At 40.9% G+C, this 22,636-nt stretch overlaps 1 protein-coding gene across 1 annotated transcript; it reads left to right on the forward strand.

Annotated features, from left to right (window-relative positions):
* Positions 1-3,291: 3,291 nt before the first annotated feature.
* LOC140244595 (uncharacterized) lies at positions 3,292-22,193 on the forward strand. The gene is made up of 6 exons (XM_072324220.1): positions 3,292-3,480; positions 9,366-9,523; positions 9,991-10,205; positions 10,632-10,834; positions 12,299-12,586; positions 15,060-22,193. The coding sequence occupies exons 1-6, from the start codon at positions 3,292-3,294 to the stop codon at positions 18,261-18,263; spliced, it is 4,257 nt and encodes a 1,418-aa protein (XP_072180321.1). The 3' UTR covers positions 18,264-22,193.
* Positions 22,194-22,636: the final 443 nt, after the last annotated feature.

A 22,636-nucleotide genomic window follows, 5' to 3' on the forward strand; every position in this document is an offset into this window, starting at 1 on the left:
GTGATGGCACTAGTTGAGGGCTTCAAAACTTCTACACAGAATTTTGACCTTTGACTTCTTTGACCTTTGACCTTGATTTTTTGACCTGTATTGTACATTTTGCTACAAAATGCTACTCCTTCGCCATTTCAAACCCGATTTCGATTCCGCTCACTTTATGTGATGGCACTAGGTGAGGGCTTCAAAACTTCTACACAGAATTTTGACCTTTGACTTCTTTGACCTTTGACCATGATTTTTGACCTATATTGTACATTGGCTACAAAATGCTACTCCTTCACCATTTCTAACCCGATTTTGATTCTGTTTGCTTTATGTGATGGCGATACGTAAGGGCTTCAAAACTTCTTCATAGAATTTTGACCTTTGACTTCTTTGACCTTTGACCTTGATTTGTGACCTGTATTGTACATTTTGCTACAAAATGCTACTCCTTCGCCATTTCTAATCCGATTTCGATTCCGTTTGCTTTATGTGATGGCACTAGGTGAGGGCTTCAAAACTTCTACACAGAATTTTGACCTTTGACTTCTTTGACCTTTGACCTTGATTTTTTACCTATATTGTACAATGGCTACAAAATGCTACTCCTTCGCCATTTCTAACCCGATTTCGATTCCGTTTGCTTTATGTGATGGCAGCAGGTGAGGGCTTCAAAACTTCTACACAGAATTTTGACCTTTGATTTCTTTGACCTTTGACCTTGATTTGTGACCTGTATTGTACATTTTGCTACAAAATGCTACTTCCGGCGGGGACATACGCACCGCGTAAATTCTACTTTTCCTTGTTTGAAAGAATGTTATTCTTTGGTATTTTTATTCATAATTACAGAATGTCATGAAGATAAAGAGCTACCATGTCTTTCTGTTTGGCATCAATTTATGTCACATGTATGAATACTCTTAATTTTGTATACTTTATGACATAAAGACCTATTTTGCATCAGCTGTGGTTACTTCTGTTTATATCGGCATGCATGTTGCCAAAGAAGCACACACTCCACTGACAACAAAAATCCATGGATGCATAGAAATGGATGTTGCCATGGCAACCCCCTCCAAGAATCTTCTTATAGACCCCACCTGTTATCTTACAGCAGGTCTTGTGACCACATCTCCAGTGCCTAATGTAGCTTTCACTTGATGCTGTCCCAACTTATCCTAGTCATAAGTTTTAGGAGCCCCAGAAGATGTTGTTCCTGGTCCTCTCAGCATTATCAAACTTTTGGAGATGGAACATGGTTTTGAAAAAGTGAATTTTGTGCATCAACTGTCACAGCTATGAGTTTCGCATGGAGAAATGGATGTGTTTTTTGAATTTTCTTGTAAGATGTCATTTGTCAAAAGATATAAAACTTTGGTTAGTTTATCAAGTTGAAAAATTAGTCGTTATTTCATTTACAGTGCCAAGAATTCAAATTTATAACAACTTCTTTGTACTTGGGGCGTCTAGTGTATCAAGATAATGGCATAAACAGGTAGATTTTCATTAGTTGGTGGAGCAGTGACATATTAGTCCATGATATCTCAAACTAAAAGATGTAAAATAGAATAAAATCTGGATGAAAAATCAGGTCTTTCCTCCCCCTGTGTCAGTAAGTCTTGTTTTAGATATATACTCTGCTTTGATATGTTACAGTTCAGCCATGTATGATGAGAGTAGATACTGTCATGTCAGTAGCACTGTGATTGTATCTCTAAAAGTGCTAGCAATGTTTGGATGTAACTGAAATATTTTGGTATATGACAAGATCATCCTATGCTGATTAAACTACAACACAAATGAACATTATTTCAGGTTTCTCTTATAAATTGTGTTTGTTGTGTTTAAAAAATAAGTACTCATTTGTTTCCTCAACAATAACATTAATGTATGTGTGCCTGTATATGCTATATATATATATATATATATATATATATATATATATATATATATATATATATATATATATGTATATATATATATATATATATGTATATTATGTATATATATATATATATGTATATAATATATATATATATATATATATATATGTACAGTATTTAATTAGAGAGAGAGAGGGAGGGGAGGAGAGGGAGCAAGATTTGTCGACTTGTAATGTTCACTCACACAAAGAATGAATAAAACTAAAAACATAGGACATTTTTATTGTGTCTGTCTACACGATGTGTCTTATGACCATGGTATGTTTGTTGTTACGTAGGGCCTACTGTGTGTATAATGCCCATGAATATACATGTTATCATTATATGTATATGTAGGCCCTATACAATTTATGATGTCCAAAACACTCTCAAAAGGAAACAAACATAGACTTAACATTTGCTCTATACAGCAGTTAGTGGAGGGAATTTGCTTAAAAAGAAAGTGAACTTTTATATAATTCTATGATTTTCCTTTAACCGTATATGTTTTTCAAAAAGCTTGTTATATTCAACGATGCGATATAACTTATATAATAGGTGTGTGTGTCTGAGTGTGTGTGTGTGCGTGCGTGTGTGTGTGTGTTAATGTGTGCAGAGAGGGACTTCCCCTTCGATAATGATCATTCAAAACACCATATGGCATGTGGTCTCTTACACAGTGGAAGAACATAATTCTCTTTTCTCTTATTTCAAGTACGATGTATTTGGTATTGCCAGTACTTTTTATCTGCTCCACTTTGCCAAAACTTTCCCCCTCTAAATCCACAAGCATGCACCTCTTACCCCCACTCCCCACACACACACACACACACACACAAAAACGTAACCCACAGAGGAAAGATACATGTACATGAATTGAAAGTGGAAAGAATAGGAAATCTCGCTTAATATTATGATAAAAGATAAATTACACCTTGTTCGAAGCCCCCATCCCCTCCCTTTAAAAAAAAATATACATGTAGGCCTAGTAGAGTTGAATTTATATATTAAAAAAAAATAGAATCTTATCTAGTAATGTTTGTGGCTGTGCACCATATCTTGTGTAGGAAGAACAGCATTATAATAACCAGGGAGGTGGCTTCCCATCTCCCTGAAATATACACACGATCGCACACCACGTGGGTTTACGCGGAGCAGCAAGTTCATGTGTGTAATTGTTATGGGCACACAAACTGTACCACCAGCTTGGCGGGTCTCTGTGTGTGTGTCTGCATCATGTCTGCTGTGCGCTGGTCAGGTCGCACGTTGCGGCAAAGATGATAGAGCGCGGCGCTCTATCATCTTTGGCTGCGGGACGTGTCCGCGGCTACATGCTGGTGGATGGCTAGTGCGCGTATCGTACGTGCCTTCAAATAAATCCGCGATGGCGACGTCGAGTTGTTCCGAAAGTGCGAACACTGATGACGAGAAAGACGCTACAAATCCAGCTCTCCAGATGCAAAGAGTGCTGGATACCTTCCTGCAGTCCTTTCTGGCCTCGAGCGCTACTGCAGGAGGGAGCGATGGAGATCACATCAATAACAATATCAAGTTTTGTCAACTACTGACCGAGGTAAGCAAGAACCGCTTCCAGGTTAGCAGCAGTGTGCATGCCCTACGACTACCCATCACTAGTAATCCATGCATTGCTCGGAGCATTCAGCGCTCGCTCATCGTGGAGCCCGATCCCGAGCCACCGACCAGCCAGTGCCCTAAGCTCATTCGTTTGTTTTGGTCCTCGAGACCTTAGGACCGTCCAGACAATAGTTGTGTACTGGAGCGGAGCCTGAGGGCTCTTGGTAAAGCGAAGTCTCTTTTGTTGTATCCCGTATGGGCCGTAACTGATTATGTTTACTAAATGTGGGCCAGATAAACGGAAAGTGATTGTTTCCGCCAATGTTTTTGTCGGCGTTAGTTTGTCTGTGTTATAGAATAACTCACTAAGTAAGAGTTGTAAAAGATAACACTATTAACAGGCGTTCTAGCGACAACGTGTTTCTAAAACAGATTTCATTTCAGACATTTGGATAAAACTTTTGACAGGAAAAGTCGATACTGAAACAAGGAACAGATGATTAAATTTTGGTAGTGATCAGAAATTTTTATAAAATTTAGAAGAATTTTAACAATATTTTGGCAAAAAGGGTAAATGAACTTGGCCTTGCCCTTGGAGGTTCAAGAAACGGTAATCATGTAGAAATGCACACCTACCGTTCGCTTCGCCGTTTGTCAATCAAATTTTGTGCAGCTATTGGAGATGCTAAATTGAACCATATCAGAGAGTTTTCATGGAATTAGAAAGCCGAAAAGGTAAGAAAAATGAGAAATCGGAGTTGAAAGTATGTCGGAAAGTAGTGCACCGATTTCGCAGAGAACGATGTCAACTGCTATAATCGATTCTGGTAGTCTCTAATTAACCGCTTACTACAATATTGAACTTGACTCGTGCAATACGTGTAGCTCCTACTTTCTTTTTCATATTTTTTCTTATTGTTAGCTCACCTGAGTTGAAGGCTCAAGTGAGCTATTGTGATATTTCTTTGTTTTCATTGCCACTATCATGATTATCACTATTCAAATTATTGATACAGATTATTCATACCAGGATTTAGACATCGATCCTTTCTTTAAAATTGTGGCAAGTATTGATTTTATCATGACAAAGTTGATAATATTATTATCAACTTTGTCATGATAAAATCACATACATGTAATTTGAGTAGTGTTGAAAGGAATAGAATGAGGTTGAAGGAAAAGTGGAAGAAAAAGGTTAGGCTATTAATAGGAGGGAGAGAGAAAGAGAGAGAAAAGAAGATGAGAAGGAAGTTGAATTCAAAGGGGATTTGTTTCTAGTAATCTACATAATTTATAGGCCTAATTTAATAAATTAAAGAGAATAGTATTACAAAAAGTGTATGTTATACAATCGTATTGACATTGTGAACTTCTCATAAAGTGTTCATTTTAGCTAAAAAGAAACAGAATATTGAAATTAAAATGGTAATATGTTTTTAATTGATAAGTTCATCTTAGGGATAGTAGAAAGTAATTGTTTTCATGATAGTATTTATTTTTCCATTTCATTTTTTAATCATGTATACAGTTGAGCCTCTATTATCCGGCCTCCCTTTATCCGGATCTCTCTATTATATGGACGCAATCTCGCCGTGAATTTTTTTTTTTTTTTAAATAAAGCCATGTGGGAGGAAAGGGGAATTCCCAACTCCGTGAGAACTCCTACACAAACACACATGAATTACATATTACTTCCAACATGATTGACATACATATTACATCAAATTTCCTTCCAAATTGCTTACCTTCAGACATTTTAACATCCCCAAACATCCCCAAATGTAACAATGAAAAGGTTGCAGTATACACATTACTACATGTTGTACTACAATGGGCTACATCAGTACATGTGTATGTATATGTACATGTATAAAGCATTGAGTCTCCCGTATCCGGCCAAATCCCTTATCTGGATGAGCCCCGGTCCCGACTTGTCCGGATACGAGAGGTTCAACTGTATATACAAAAACTGCAACCCCAGTATTTGCTTTTGTTTTGTAGTAAAAATCCATTTTGTTGTGCAATATTCATGATGGATAATTCCCATTTTTTCATATATCTTTTACTGTTTTGTACACATATTATCCGTCCATCATTTAGTCAGCAAACAATGTTGACAGATACACAGTCACACGCAGGAGAAAATTAACTAAAATGATAAAAAACAGACGCATCAAGATCGCTTTCTTTCTTCCACATTTTACTGTCGAGCCGACTAACATTGTGGTTAAACACCAAACAAGCGGCTGTATCACAGACTACAACAATCGATTATCATCGTTATATCGCTCTTCCACATAATCGATCATCCATCATGCTACACTGACACAGCCGTCGATTGGCGTAATTTTGAGTCAAAATTAGCTACTTTTCTTCTGTAATTGACATTGAAATTTCATGAAACCGTCAGATATGGTCCATCTTGACATTTCTGATAGCAACAAGAAGTTTTCATTGACAAATTAAGGAAGGAAATGGTAGGTGTGCATTTGTACATGATTACCCAAGAATCTAACGAATGTTAGATTCTACTAACTGTGTATAGAGTGGTTTCAGGGCCTATTTGAAGTGAATTAGAGGTTTGCACATGTGCTCTATAAGGTGGAAGCTGATGACATGGACAAAACTAAAAGGCTTCTGTTCAGAAATCGGGCGATTTCAGCTCGTGAGCATGGGTGGAAAATGAGCTGCTCTGTGGAGGTCTGTGCTCTCCGAGTCCGAGTGCATTTCTGAAGTTAGTTTGAATAAGTCGGAAAGAGTTCCATATGCACTAACGTTAGTATAGTTTACCTGTTGTACATTATGTTCAGTACATTTAAAGATAATATAAAGTTTTGGTACCTCAAAAGTTTCCCTGAGTTTCCTTGTCTTAGGGTTGTTTCAGGTTAAAGTGCCTTTCATATAACTAACACTGTGAGACCCCGTTTACAGTGCGGGGCCGGGCTCGGCCGCGGCCGAGCCTCGCAATTTTGTCCGTTTACACTGCTGGGCTCGGCCGCGCTTTTGATTCAAACCTTTCAATATTTTGTCGTAGTGGCGCTCTGCTTGTAAACAAATGCAATTTGGTATTGTCTGGTTTTCAGACCCTTTGCCAAATGAATTCCGTGGCGACGAAGTCGCCGTTCGGGCAAAGGCCTTTGCCGAAGGAAAAAATCCTTTGCAGGACAAAACCACCTTAAACTATACTAGTTTTCGACGTTGAGGGGGTTAATATCCTGAATAGCGAAAGATACAGGCAGAGGGTTTGGAAGCCAGACTAAAATTGGCCGCGCAATTGGCCGCGCATTTGGCCCAGTTTGCGTTTACACCAAGAAGAGGCAGGGCTCGGCCGCGGCTCGGCCGCGGCCGAGACCACCTCCAGAGCGAGGCCAAATGCGAGGCCAATGGCCTCGCATTTGGCCTTTTGCGCGTTTACACTAAAGCGGGGCTGGGCTCGGCCGTGGCTCGGCCGCGGCCGAGCCTCGCACTGTAAACGGGGTCTGAGACTTACTCGCCCCAAAGTGCTCTCATGTCTTAGTAATCATGCAATAATGGTTTCGTACAATACGTGTTTGTCGCGGTACCGCGTCGAGTCAAACTAACGGCTCGTTCGAATTTTTCAGAGCCCGCTCTGCTCTGGTACGAAACCATTATTGCATGATTACTAAGACATGAGAGCACTTTGGGGCGAGAAATTCTCACAGTGTTAGTTATATGAAAGGTACTTTAACCTGAAACACAAACTAAGACAAGGAAACTCAGGGAAACTTTTGAGGTACCAAAACTTTGTTATCTTTAAGCAGCGCCTTGGTCAACACAGCACAAGTGCAGATGTCTCCAGAACCCACTGCGAATGCCTGCTGCTCATTCCCGATTGCTCAGAGAATATTGACATCTTGACTATCACAGTGCAGTTGCAGCAAGGAGAGAGATAAATATCTTGGCCTCTCTAGTACAGTAGTGTAGAGCTCCTCTCCGCTGCTCGCTTGCTAGGTCTTGCTGCTGATTGGCTGAGCCGCGGCACTGCATTATTTGGCATGTGTCTTGCTCGTCTTCCTGACTGCACAGCACGCGTGGTCACTCCAAGCTCACTCTCGAGACTGGTGTCTACCCTTACAGCCTCGCTGCGCACCTCGGAACTATCGGGTAGGTCGTTCGCTACGGAAATCTAACATTTTGAACATTGATCTAGTTATGCACTTCAGGCATCCTGGCACATATGTTGCACACACACGTTAAAATGTAGGATCAAAACACAGATTAATTGCTCGAAAATTCATCAAAATATGCAAGAGATCGAAAAAGATATGCATGTATGATCAAAATTACTCCACCTGTGTTGGTATTTTCCTGGCACAAACTGCCGGAAAATTCCATAAGAAAGGGTGAAATTACAAAGAAAATTTATAATTTTATTTTTCAAAAAGCCATGAAAGCAAACGGAAGAGTATATGGTAATAACGTAAAGCTTACGAATGGAAGAAAGCATTTTAGAAAGCATTGTGGGAGAACAACCCGACCAATGAGGAAAAACGTTTCACAGTTGAAAGCAATAGCAAGCAGATCAGCTAAGCAATAATAGGTTGTTGTTATCTGCTATGATAGGGATGAATGGCATAGTGCGTGCAGTGTACAGTACTGAGCGAGACATGATGTCATCTCTCATGAACGGTGGCAGTGCGAACCGCAGTGATAGGTACCCCCCATTAACCTAGGACACCGGGGTCCGTATTACCCTCGAACACTGAGATCAATGTTACCGTAACCCTCACCACTAACCCTCGCCCTAAAGCCACCTAATGTTAAATTTAATCATATTAAGTACATATGTCACTCTTTTTCTTCTTTTTTTTTCAATTTTAGCAGAGGTACAACACACGGAACTCTTGGCAAAAAAGTCACCAACGTCATGTTCCATTTTCAAAATTACTGATCTGGGTTTTTCACCACTGCTTCAGCAAGTTATTTAAAGAACAAGTTTCTATCTTGTAGAGTGTAAACATGCATGCATTTTTGGTAGTTGAATACTGTATACGCCATATATTTCGCGAGTCTAAATTTTCGCAAATTTGGAATTCCCGATGCTTTTGTGAGTGGTTAAATTCGTGATCATGAAGTCCTGTACTGAACGGAGAAGTGTACACATGTACGTCACATTCACATCGGGATCAGAGTCAATATTTTCGCGTGTCTTTAATTTCGCGAATAGCACCCGACTCGCAAAATTCGCGAAAATGAAAACCTCGCAAAATATTTGGCGTATACAGTATTAACTGAAACAGTAGAATGCTTTTGTCTGAACATTTATACCACACCAAACCAAAGGTTAGACCTCCCGTGCCAAAAGTCAACTCCAGGCAAAAGCATAGTTTTCTGCATGTAGCCGGCTGTTGAATTTTGGATGGCTTGTTGTAATTTGAGACCTACATGTGGGTAGGAAGTACACAAGTTTGTAAGTGGGCTACAGTAATATGAATGTTAGATGAATGCTCACACACACTTTTGTAATACAAACTTTTGTTTTATTTGTTTAGTTTGGGATTTGGTTTTAATCACCCAATAAGTCAGCCAGCTCACCCATTTTCATGGGGGGGGGGGGGGGGGGTTCTGTTGTTTACCTATGCTCTATGAATTTTTCTCCAGTCTGCATGAAAAATAAACTATGGACTGAATTGCACAAATTGTTGTTTGTATGATGTCCATTGACTAATTATTGTCTGGTGTAGACTTGCCCAACCAGACGCCATGTGCAGCACGATGTCTGACAATACACCATACACTGACAGAACTAGACCCCTCGACACAGCTATAAAACTTGAAGAAAATTGTACATTCTAGCACAAATTTTATGTTATTGTGGAGTGTATTTATGCACAAGCTTCTTCCACTCTATGCTTTCCCCAGGTCACAGAGTCTTTTGATATGCACCAGCGAGCTGCCAGCATTGCTCCTCTTCAGGCATTAGCTGGGTTCTACTGCATTCTCCAGACCATAGAAGCAGCCACTGCGTGCTTTCCCCCAAGTCATGAGCTCTTGTCTACCGTTTGCTGCAGACTCTATGAGTAAGTCTTTCTGTGTGTTGTGAAAGAACTTCTTGGATGCTTGGCAAACAAACAGACAGAGCTGTGCTGATAATAATTGACTTATGTGTTCAAGAAATTCAGCAATAAAATTTAATGTAGGTGCAAATTTTAGGAGAATGAAAATATTTAGGTGTCTTGAGCTGAATTCAACACAAGTGGCAGTCTGCCTGAATCATGTTCACTGCTTAATCTTTCAGTTTAATCTTTGTGTCAGGTAGAGTGTTATAGTTTTGTCATTTGTGTTGACTCAAAAAGTTGTGTTGTCTTGAAGTGAGCTAAAGACAACTTTACTGATTCGAACCGATCTGAGGCCTCTTCAAGCAAATGGAAGTTATAAAAGTAAGTGCTTCATTATTTTATTCTGCAAGGCAGCATACCAGTGGAGACATCCAGTTGATTTGACTTTGTTCTGTTTGTGTTTCTACACTGACATTTTCCATGTCCAGATGCTGTGTGTGCCTCGTTCTTGACAAAGACTGGCTGAAGCTTCCGGCCTTCACTGTGGAAGTTGTGGCAAGCAAGTTTTCCAGCCTCCACGAGAGCCTCAAGCCATGGGCGCAAGACAATTTCTTGAATGTTGCCCTCCTAGCCAAGGATCCATTGGGCCAGGAGCCGATCTGCAAGATTCTTCCTGCCAAGAGCATTCTTGACAAGATTCACGGTACCGATGGTAGTTTCATTGTGTAGGAATATTCTTTCTGCATTTAACAGTGCATGCAGGATTTATTGCAAAGCATAGTTTTTGTGAGTTCTTTAGAGGAGACTATTTTTAAGTTCATTTAATTTCAACCCGTTGAGGACGAGTATACTTGGGCAGGTGTCTGTGGGAAATGTATGTTTTAGCAAAATCAGCCCGTTTTAATGGGTTAAGAAATAGCCCAACTGGCTAATTAGATGTCCCATGTAAGTACAAAGGGAAAGTCAGTACAATTTGGTCTTGAGGTGTAGTTTTTGAGATAAGGCATGAACAATAGAAAGGGTTTAGGAGGGGTTGATGACACAATGTTGACTTGAAGTGTGGAACTCGGATTGTTTCTGTAGAACTCAGATCGTTTCTACCCCCCCCCCTTTTCTTTTTTTCATTCAGTTGACAAGTGCCTCATCAGGCAGGGGGACTTCCTGCTGGAGCGGCGGGTCAAGGTCCTACTGGAATCTGACCACCACACAGCGGCTCTCTGCCTGGCCAGAGCCTGCAGCTCCCATCCCCAGCTCTGCCGCAATCCCATCTTTTGTGAAGTCACGTGTCTGCTGTGTCACAGCCAGGGCGACTTAGAGGGTCTTGCTTCACAAGTATGCTATCATTTAGGAATCCATCATTTAAAGGCAAAATATAGTTCTGGTATTTCTGCAAAATAATCAAATTTCGCTCCAAAATGTAAATATATGCCTATTGAAATGTGTGGAATAACACTGTAATAACAAGGTATTCGTTGGGTAACAACGGAAATGCAAAATATTAACCAAAAGTGTTTGCATCTCAGAGCTTGCCTAATCGGGGTCAGGCTAACTCGGACTTGGGGACAACTCTGCCTCGCTTTGACGGTGGGGCCGAGTTGTCCCTTTCAATTGTACATACAAAATGAACGTTGGCCTATGTATAGAATATAGCGATCATGAACTGTATATAAATTGTCTGAAATAGGGCCGAGTTGTCCCTGAGACCGAGTTAACCTGGAGCCTTCTGGAATAAAAGTTGATATACCGACTTACTTTTGACCTCAAAATACTCCAAAACAACTCATCATCCCGGCAAATGGCGTCAGTCACTTTAAGTTTCTTGTTATTCCCTTTCGATATATTGCAAGCAAATATGAAATGGTGCAAGACGGGTTCTCAAACCCTTACCAGAACTATGTTTTCACTTTAAGCAGTAGTCACACCTGTTGGATAGATTTAACCAATGTTTGGTGGATAGAAAAAGATAGACTTGTCCAGTGTTGGAAATGTTCTCCATCTCTGATTAATGCTCTCATGAATGGAGTTGGGAGTGGGTCATCGGTTTACCCACAGCATGTCAGCTAGTATCTATCCAGGCCCCAAGTTTAGTCTTCAAATATAAGCCGATGCAAACTGACATGTACCGGAAGAGGAAGACAAGTTGGAAACAAAATACTTTATTTTCCAGCATACAAAAACTATACAATCAAAGGACATATTTGTCCAGTGGAGTCTATTCCAAGTTTTGCTCGTGCACAAAACTTTCCACCAGACTGGAAGAACCTCGCCAGACAGGGAATACATTTGCCCGATGAAAAATGGACAAGAAACACATGCAAACAGAGATTAATAGATGCAATTTTGTCTTTCGTCGGATGTCCCTTAAATGCTATCCAGCAAGGTGTGACTGCTGCTTTGCTGGTATAAGGTGTATCAGAAAGGAAGTTTTTGAGGAGTTGTTTTATCTAGGAAGCAATGGGGTTATTGGCAGTAGTTTTGTTGAGGTGAAGGCATTTTTTCTTCTTTTTGTTATGGAGATAATTTCTTTTTAAAGATATGTTAAAGAAAATGCAATTTTCTATTAAAGTAAATGTAGGAGATTTTACAATGTACACCAGATAGTGATTGATTTGTATATCTGTATAAATGTTTTGTTCTCAAGAAACTAGATAAAAGATAAAAAAGACATTTTCAGACATGTTCACATTTGTGACAATCTTAAAGAAATGGAAAACGTTGGAAACAGCTCTGATGAATAGCATATCTGTTAAGCATGTTTAAGTTGATAACTGTATTTGACCATCCTCTACTTGATAGGTAAATCAATATCCCAGTGTTCAGCATCTGATCACCGTAGCCGAGAGCCTTGCGTCATACTGCCCCTGTACAGCCGTCCTGGTGTCGAGGTTGCTGTTGCTGCGATTGTGGGAAGAAGAGAATGAAGACATTGCTGGCGTGGAGAAGGTCACCTGTCTCTGGGTGGAATTGACGTGGAAACTCTGCGCCCATGATAGCTTGCAGTTTGCCGAGGCTTTGGACAGTCTACACAGGCTGACCGATGACCCCCTCTTCCTGTATTACCTGGCCAGAATGGCCTTTGACAAGGTGACCATTGCAGTCAGTCTGTCTTTATATTTCATTTGCTGTTGTTGTTTGTGTGTATATATGTGTGTGTGTGTGTGTGTGTAAAGGGTAAGTGTAGTTATGGTGCTGCAGATTTTTCTTTTCTTTTCAAAAACTCTTGAGAAATTAGGGGATTTTAAAGCTGTGAGAACAAAGCTTCCTACAAATGCTTAATTTTAGTAGGGTAGAAAGAGCTTCTGAAGTTACTTATATTTTTTGCTGTCATGTTGCATGTTAATGATTGTCAACAGGGATATGATCATGTAGGGCCAAGGAAAAAAATAGTTTGGTTTCCGGTAACCTGACCGACCCGACCAGAAGGTGCCGACCCGTAAATTTTATCCTCATAGATGCGCTGCAACCATCGTTACGGCCACCTGTACTCATTGTTCGGCCTCATATGTCCGTGCATCAACATGCGCGACGTACCGCGCCGTGCGCTCTCCCTGCCTAAGTGAATGTATTCGTGCGCGTGCTACGCACAGGCGAAACTGTATACATACTGTAGTACATCGCACTACGAGAGCGTGGTAGTATCCATGTACTCGCACGCTGTGCGAGAGATTCAACGCGTTCACAACACGTTGGAATCGAACACTGGTGATACAGCAAATTCTGGCACGGGTGGCATGCAAAATATAAATATCGCGTAAACGCTCAAGTTATCTCAGAAACTGCTGCAAACATGGCTGTAAGTGTACTTGCTGTATAGATTCAATGCAGATAAACAGACTAGTAACTTCAAAACTTGGAATGAAACGAGTCTGTATGTGTTGCTATGCAACTTTACTTACCTGTTACTTGCCCGTTGAACTGCTTGTGCAAGTTGACCCAGGAGGGTTCGACAATGATTTCGGGGGTCCGGCGACGTGGCCCACTGTTGTGCTCTTCGGAGCACGTGTGGAGATAGTTGCATAGTTTGAATTTCGCACTTGATATGTGCCATTTTTTATTCATGAATTTCAGTGAATTTTTATTTGTAAGAGTGGTTGATTCATGGAACCCTGTCGAATCAAGGGCCACTTGCTTTACTGCACGCAATTTACTGCGAAGTACCGTATAGCATACCCGATACATTTTTTACACAATGCAATGCATGTGTGTGTACGGTATAAAATGCATTTAATAGATGACTGTGTGTGCATTGCAATATTGTGCAACTTGCATACGTTCCTGTAACGTATGCTGCAGAGCTAGGTCTACTTATACGATACTGTACATGTATGAAAGATACCGATACGTACCACACAGACATACATAAACATACATGGTACGCTCCGTAATTTTTCTGTGGTACACACACACATTACACACGTACACGTTCACATTGAAACAGAAACCAAATTTTTCTATAGAAAGGGCAAAATTTTTTCGAAAAATAAAATTTTTCCCCTACCTTCCGATCCACTGTTCTTGAGGTCATGTTACAGGAAACCAACATATTATTTACTTTGGCCTAGGGCGTCACATTTATTTCATGTATTCCACAAAATGATACGTGAGTGATTTGATTGTCAGTGTTTGTTTTGAAGGACTTTTCCTTGTAAAGATTACCTCATCTTGAGATTGGAGAAAAAAAACCAAAGATTTTCAAAACATTTTGCTTCTGGATGGAGTGCCATTAAAAAGAAAAGGACTAATTGGTGATTGTAGGACCTGTGGCTTTCTTGTTATCACTCAATATAATATCAGCTGTAATTCAAATGTTATGGAGCTCCTTCTCTTTGATTTTTTTTGGTCAAAGTTCCATCAGATAACAAAATCCACACAACGAAATACATACTTGTATTTTCACTTTGCCATAACAATATCTACTATTAAGGGGGGGGGGGCAGAGGGGGCATTATTTCCGCCCCCCCCCCCCAAGATATGATACAAGTCTTGCTACCAGATGGTTGTAGTCTTTATATTGCCAAACATAATCCCCCTTTCTTGATTAGTGGTAATATTGCAGGTACAATGTACAAAGCAATGTATGCCTCGTAGTCCATGGAAAGAGTTATGTGTGTGGGTTTATCTACTTTTGATAATCTTATTTAGATACTTTCAGCATTCAGCATCACACATGTTATACTCCATTATTGCTGGGTTTTGTTTTTGTTTTTTTGTATCATTGCCATGTCAATTTTGTAAGAAAATTGATATCATCCATAAAGATGCAATATATCAGAGACATACATTTATAATGAACATCACAGCAATTCATGTATGAAATGAAAAAAAAAAAAGAATTGCACAGAAATTGATGCAGCTTACTCAAACCTGTTACAGGTAGAAATGATATGATGTACTCAACTGTAGTTCCCTACACCTCTCACTGCTTGAGACTCTCAGAAAAGCTGTGATCCTTGCTCATATATTTCTGTTTGACTTGCTACTATCTTCATACGTGTGGGCTCTCATTTTGAGGGACTGAATAGATTATCTTCCTTTCTCTCTCTCTGTCTACCTTCAGGTTGGTGTTGGGGTCATTCCAGTCCTGGTATCTCTCTGTCTCGGTGCCTTGAGAGCACCAGAGGTGCACCCCAGTGAGGACATTGTCACTGCCACAAGCATTGACCTGGGGAATGTGGCCCACTACCAGCTACTGTCCGAACTTTTGGAGGATGACGTCCGCACGCAGAGGCTGTGCCTGCTGGCAGCGTTCTACATCGCCCCTGGCCCCGAGAACTTTGCCAGCCTCAAGGAGAACTATTGTTCTCCGAGCCACTCAACAGGTCCTGCCAGGCTTAACTCCTGGCAGCAGCAGTGCCTGATCCAGAGTGTTAACTACTTTGTGCCAGGAACTGTAGCCCTGGCCCTCTCAGAGGACTGGCCCAGAGTGGAGCCTGTTTTCCGCAAACACGCGCAGAAGAGCAGGCTGATTATCTCAGAGTGGCTCTTACTGAGGGGCCGTGAAAGAGCAGTGAAACTCTTTTTGAAGCCTGTGGTGTGTGATGAGCAGAATGGAAGGCTGTTGTCTGTCCAGGATGGTAAGATGCGATGGAAGCAGTTGGCCAAGGGGTGTAGAAAAGGACCGGTGTTGAAGGCCGTAAGACACATGGTGCCAAAGCTCCCCAGACCAGAGGCGAATGTAGATCCCCTCCAGAGTTCTTCCACTGAGAAGCCACCAGCCTGCCTTCAAGAGCAGGGTGAGGTGGATGATGGAGGTGAATCAAGAAATGTGCTTCCAGCAGAGGTGATCACCAGTCAGTCTGTCCGTCCTGCAGAGGCAGAACTGCCGCAGCAGCCTGCCTGTGTGGATTCTGACTTGACGGCTGAAATGATTGGAAAGGCGGAGAGAGTGCAAGGTGACCAATGCGCAGCTGAGACGGAGGATGATGCTTCTTTTGAGATGGAAGTGGATATCACAGAGGAGCCAAGAAGATGTGATGGCTCTCCAACTGATGAAACGTTAACGGTGACAGGTGATGGTGTCCAACGAATGGAAGTATCCAGTGGTGAGCAAGCAGAAACATGTCGGATGGGTGTCGTGCCATTGCTTGAGGCTCACAGTGACAAAACTCCACCTCACAAACAAACTGACTTTGAAAAAACAGTGCAAAAGGTTGTACTTCTCAAAAGCACAAGTGACCTGCAAACTTCTTGTGAGGTGCAGAGAGACCCACCAAAAAAGTTCCCAGGGGCAGCAGTAGGTGTGGGAGAGGAAAAACGAGAGGATAATGGCCAGCACCGAGTAGCATTAGTTGCGTTGAAAGGGGATAACCGGGTGTCGGCCAAGCAGGTGCGAAAGTTCAAACTCAATGCTGCACAAGCAATGCAGATCAAAGGGAATGGCACGACATTCCTGGTTGTGAAGGGTAACTGTGTGCTCACGAAGATTGGGGAATGTCAACAGCATGTTGGTACGGAAAATGACCAGTTGATCAAGTCGAGGAAAGATGAAGAGATCTACGAGAGTAGAGGAGGCAAATCTTTGTCTTTAGCTGCAGAAACACTGAAGGATGGACCAGCTGGTCATGTAAGTGGCAATTCCAATGATAAATTTCCCCAATCTGGATCTGTGTCTGTGATGCAAAAGTGTAAAAAAACTGAGGGTCATGCCAATTGCCGTATACAGGTGTCTCCAGGCACGCAGGGCAGGGTAGAGGTAGCTGTTAGTGCGGGAGATACAGACGGTGCCAAAACAGAGCGCTATCCAACTCCATATTTGAGTCTCGGGGCGAGAAGCACAGAAGCAGTATCACATAACAACAGCAAGAGCCTTCTTGTCGTGCAGACGGAGAGTGCAGGGAAGAGATGCCAGATGGCTTCAGCACTCGGTTCACATGACCATGGTGAAGGGGAGAGCAGTGCGTGCAGAGGCTCGATCAAGAAGCAGTCACATGCGACGGCATGCCCGCAAACTCTTGTAAGCAGGAAAAACAAACAGACTCAGTCTTTCGCTCCTACGGGCAGCATCTCTGGAAACTGTCAGCAGGGAGCCAAGCGCTGCATGGCTAAATCTGGAGGTTACACTCAGTCGTGCCAGAAAAATTGTGGTCCGGGACAGGGAAAGTATAAAAAGATCACAATTGCTGTGTGCCCTAGTAATCTTTCTACCTCATCAGATTGCAACAGGAGACAGCTGCAATGTTGGAGTACTCACAATAGTGTCCCAGAAAAGCATAGGATGCAAAAAACGAATGATCCTGCTGTGACTGCACTACAAAGCTCATTGGGGTCCAATGTAAATAACCCTTCTCAAGAGCACGACAAAGAAAGATGTGTTCGGACGACAGAAGTGTTTGAAGCAAGGGAATCAATGAACTCAGCAGAATTACAGAAAACACAGTCAGAGACTGATTCCGTAGCGAGCAAGGAAGAAGTAGAGGGCAAAGAAGAGGGTTACGTCCAAGCGAGTAATGGAGAAGTTCCAGGCAGTGGGGATGTGTGTACAGAGGAAGACAGTCAAGATGTCAGCAGTATCACAGATTCAGACAGCTGTGTGTGGCTGAATGTGAAAGATTCCCAAATAGAATGTGAGAAAGGCATGGAGCGCAGTGAGAGTGATGTGCCTGAAGCCTGGACATTGGGGTCTGAAGCGGATGACGGGGAGAAAGGGAACGCCGTCAAAAGTGGGCCCAAGGGCAATGCTCATTGCTCACCCAGGAACAGCTGTGCTGGGGAATCTGTGAAAAGAAAATCGGTGCGGTTGAAGTTTCGAAACAGGGAAACTAGTTCGGTAAGAAGTGGCTGTGGTAAACGAAGCAATAAGAAGAGTAGAACATGTCGAAGCAAAGAAGTCAAGCCCAAGGATGAATTTGTAAGCATCACGATGGAGGATCATGCTTCACAGAGGGGGCTGGCCATGAAGGTGTCATCAAGGAGAGGAATCTCACAGAAGAGAGCAAATGGTGTGATAAAATGTGACCCAACTGCTGCTGGTGAAAAAAGGGACAAGGAAAGCGGCAAACCAGAACAACAGGCTGCCTGTACCTCCCCCGTTGCTGGTCAGGAAGCTAAGGGGATGTCGGAGCAAGATTATAGCGGAAGGCACAGAGAGCTGCAGCAGAACCGACTCTTTGCTGTGACATACAACGCCAAGGAAGCGCTGAAGAAGAAGCTGTCCCCAAAGGTGCCCTCTCGGAATCGGAAGGGACCAGGCCCGCGAACCACAGGTCCCGTCGTCCTGACCAGATGCATGCATGCCAAGGCGAGGATACCGCCGCCTGATTAAAATCGGGCAAGGCTATATGCAGAAGATTGAGTGTCTTTTAGAAAAAAAGGAATTCACCAGTCTTTCATTGATTTAGAACGTGACCTTCATTATTTTTGTTAGTGTTGATACATAGATAGTTTGCAATATTTAGAGCAATACAGTGATCACCTGACATGCCTCAAATATGCAGATTAGTCTGTGGTGACCGAAAAAGCAAAATGTTCTCTGGTGTAAGTTTCTTTGATTCATTCCATGAGGGACTAGATGTTCAGTACTTCTGCATGTTGAGTGGTAATAACTGTACTTCTGCCATTTCTTACTCTTTCGTATATCTTTTCAGATTTTTGTCTTGTGCCAAAAGCATTTGTATTTTAGATCATTCAGATTTTACCAGCATTCATGTTGCATTCATATTCAAATAATCAAACTGATCGACACCAGAGAGAGATAGAGAGAGAGAGAGAGAGATCAAATTTATGAACTGCATGAGCATGTACATTTCTCGCATAGAACTGTAGGAAAAGTCCCTTTCACTTTGATACCCATGTCGATGTGTGTAGATTGCACAAGCTACAATGTACTTGTTGATATTTTAGGCAGGACTCGACACAATTTTTTTTTTTTTCCTCTGGTGGCCACAGAAATATTTGAATTGGTGGCCCAAAAAAGAAATGTAGAGGCCTGAAATAATTAGGCCACCAAGAGATAATCTTTTTGGAAATTTGTTGGCTAGGCATCAATTTTTTTTGCGGCCCTGGGCCACTGGGCCACTGCTAATGTTAAGCCCTGTCATATGTATTACATGTAAATATGCAATTTAAATTTTAAATTCCTACTCATAAGCTGCAGTCACACTGGCAAAAGTTCACAAAGTTTTAGATCGCAAAGTCTCCGCGATCTTTGGTCGTCTGTCCACACTAGCAGTCAAACTTCTCCATCTTAAAAGTTCCCGAAGTTTGGGCCACTGGTGCGCGTGTGCAAGGAAGAAGAAAGATTGTGCAGTCCGACAGCTAGTGATTATGACATCACAATGCACACCTGTACATGGCAATGACTGTGTGCTTTGCAGGCACCGCCTCAGACGGGTTGTGGACTGGTCATGTGACAAACTTTGCAGTTTCATTTTCCAGCGTTCACACTGTCCAAAGATCGAGGGGATTGGCAGGGGTCCAGGAAATTTCCTTCGTTTGAGTGGGAGGTTTCGCGAGAAGTTTTTGATCACACTGGCATAACTTTGAGATATTCATGATGGCAATCTGAAACTTTTTGATCATTTGCCAGTGTGACTGCAGCTATGGAGTTGATTTCAGAGAGACGATTTGCAATTACTTTGCACTCACATTCTCTACCTCACTGTAGAATAGACATTTCCTTTTATAGTTTTGTGTACATTTTCTGTGACAGCTGAAAAAATGGTGACGTATATGCAGTCAATCTTTTGGATGTGGAACCAATTTCGAGTGACAAATGAGTTTCAATTCTCTTAATATTCTACTTCTGTAAGAGTTAATTCCCTATCATTTTCCAGATATTTTTTCTTTTTTAATGCAGGGAGATGGGCTGACCTTGTTTCTCATATTCATAGAATACTATGTTTTCAGTGGATATTTTTCATTCATGTACAGTATGATTTGTAGATGTCAATATACTTCCAATTAGTTCTACATCCAGTTATATGCAGGCATATACTGGTTTCAATTCTTCCCAGTTATGTGTACTAATTTTTTTCTACTTGCTTGTTTGTTTGTTTGGTTTTTTGTAATTTTTAGAAAATCAGTTCTAAATGTGAATAACTGTCTGATGAGTGATCTTTGTTTTCAAGCCTTTGAAAGAGGAAATGAGCAATTTCACATTAATACAATCAATTTATTTTAGAAGTGCAAAATGTTATAGGACGATATGTCTCACTTGTTGCTGTTTCACCTCATAAAATTTTCCTCCTCTCCTAGTGTTGTTGTTCATCAAAGATGTGCCATTTAATGGATTTTTTTCTCACTTTTTTTTTTACGTCTTGAATCTTCCATGACTGAAGAGGAGGCAATTATAAATAATGTATTTGCTGCTTATCTGGTGTACCCCAGTGCACCGATTAATTTTTTGCCCTCATTTCTCTCAAAGGATATGATTGCAAGGTAGTTGTAAATGCATTACAGGTGAATTCAGTCAGAATTACAGACATCTGAATAATGCTTTGCTTGTGTACGATATGACACACACGCACACCCAAGCTAATACAACCTCATGCAAAAATGCCTTCTCGTGTATTTACACTGCATAATAATGATTTCAATCAGTACTCTGCGCCCTTTGTTCTGTGAAGTTTTAGGTGAGGGGTTTGCATGCAAGCACATGCTTTTGGGACCATCTCTGGAAGTGAGGGAGCTCTATGAAATGCATACAGGAATTTGGTTCACTCTTGAGAAGCAAGCATTGCCGTACATTTACTGTGCACTGGTGTCCATTAACCCATTGAAGACGAGTCCCGAGTATACTCGGGCAAGTGTGTATGGGAAATGCATGTTGTAGCAAAATCAACCCGTCCTCAACGGGTTAAGACACAATGACGAGATGTAGCCATGAAATGCACTAGGGCCATATTTTTCGCACATGAACAGAATGGCAAATATTTCTGGGGAAAGTACTATCATTATTTATGATGATTTTCTGAAGAGAATGTGCGTGATAACTGTCATCTTATTTTAGATTAAGAAAAAAAAAAAAGAAAGAAAGAAACTAGAACGAAATCAGATTCACTGGAATCCAAAGTAATGACCACCATGTGTTGACATTTCTCAAGGTCATGTACATGTACATGGTCATGATATATTTATTAGGTATGCGTGTGTGTGTGATAAAAGGGCAGCTGACTGGTATGTGACAACTGCTTGTCATTTGTGTACTTGATGACCTGATGCCTTAACTCTGAAAAGAACAAGTCAGAAAAGTGTTGACAGCTCACAAGAATTATATTCTCTACATTCAAATGGGCTGTTTGAGTGGAAGTGTCCGTTTTCCCGCCTCCTATCGAGGGAATGAATGTTTTCATGTATTGCATTAAACCAAAGTTGATAGTGTTGGAAGAATGTAAGATGCTGTAGGTAGAGAGGTGTTAGTTTTCAGAATTTTGCGTGCTGAAATGTGCCTCCTGGAGAAGTGTTGTACGTAAATGATGTGTCATGCATTGAATAATATATATATTTTTTTTTTGGTTAACTCTCAATTAGTTACATTACGGAGGCAGAATTATCTGCATGTAACGTGATGTATGCCAGTGTGTTTGTATGAAAAACATGTCGATGCTAGTCATGGGACGAAATCACTTGAGGAAGAGAGCATAGCATGGTCTTCATGAATGCAAAAGTTGTTTTGCAGCAGCAAGTATGCATCAACTTTACCAATGGCATATTTGATTTGGTACTGATGGAACTAGATGTGGGTAGCTGTGATATTGTGTGTATATAAAGCAAGGACAAAGCTCAACACCGGAAGTTCCATAGGATTGGAGGAGATCTAATGATAACAAAAACACTGAGAGTAGCAGATTCAATCTCATTTTTTTTTTTCTTGTGTAATCAAACCTGATCTTTACAAAGTGTAAATTGTTGAAATTGACTATATTACCTGGACTTCCTTGAGCTAATTTCCCCTCTGCTATGATAGAATGCATACTTATTGCCAAATGACATTCTGAAAAAACTGGTCTTGTTTAAACAGAGCAACTGATTTGGAAGTTTGATTTCCTCAGAATACCAATGAACAACTCATGATATGAGCTGTTAACATTAGAAGACAGAAAAAAAAAGAGAAGATGTATTTCTGTACATACAATGCTTCATAACTCAGTAATTGTGCATTTGCGACAAATTGTAATTCTTGCCGTATTCTCATTTGACTTCAAAAGATTCATGATACATTTTTTTTTTCATTAAAAAGATTATTGCCCACCAACTTTTGGTTTATCATTTGCAGCTTGAATGACTGAACAATTTTTAAAGCGTGTTGCCGACATTGTTACTGTGGCCTTACTGTGGCTTGTGATGGTCTTTTTTTTCCCTTCTCTCTCGCTTTCACTGGTTATATCTGTATATTTATTATTCAATCAGATATTTGTTAAATTATTCAAGTATAAGGTACCTATTTATTCACAAGTTTACATTTCAAGTATTTCCATAAAAATCAATTGGTTAGGACTACTGAATGCTTAAGTTGTGAAAAAAGTAAACTTTTACACCACTCCCACAAGTCATACAAGACTTCACATTTAACTACGACTACAAACACACAACAAACCACAGGGAGGTTAATGTGACACTTACGTCGATATACACTGTAGCATTATTAGACAAGTTACAAAACATGTATTGTTTAAATTTGAGACTTGTTCGATCCTA

Source organism: Diadema setosum, chromosome 2, assembly GCF_964275005.1.
Source record: "Diadema setosum chromosome 2, eeDiaSeto1, whole genome shotgun sequence".
Lineage (NCBI taxonomy): Eukaryota > Metazoa > Echinodermata > Echinoidea > Diadematoida > Diadematidae > Diadema > Diadema setosum.

Coding starts and splice junctions, on each gene's coding strand:
- LOC140244595 (XM_072324220.1), top strand. CDS start 3,292: ATGGCGACGTCGAGTTGTTCCGAAAGTGCGAACACTGATGACGAGAAA. Junction 9,524..9,990: donor GTTTGCTGCAGACTCTATGA/GTAAGTCTTTCT, acceptor TTCCATGTCCAG/ATGCTGTGTGTGCCTCGTTC. Junction 12,587..15,059: donor CCAGAATGGCCTTTGACAAG/GTGACCATTGCA, acceptor GTCTACCTTCAG/GTTGGTGTTGGGGTCATTCC.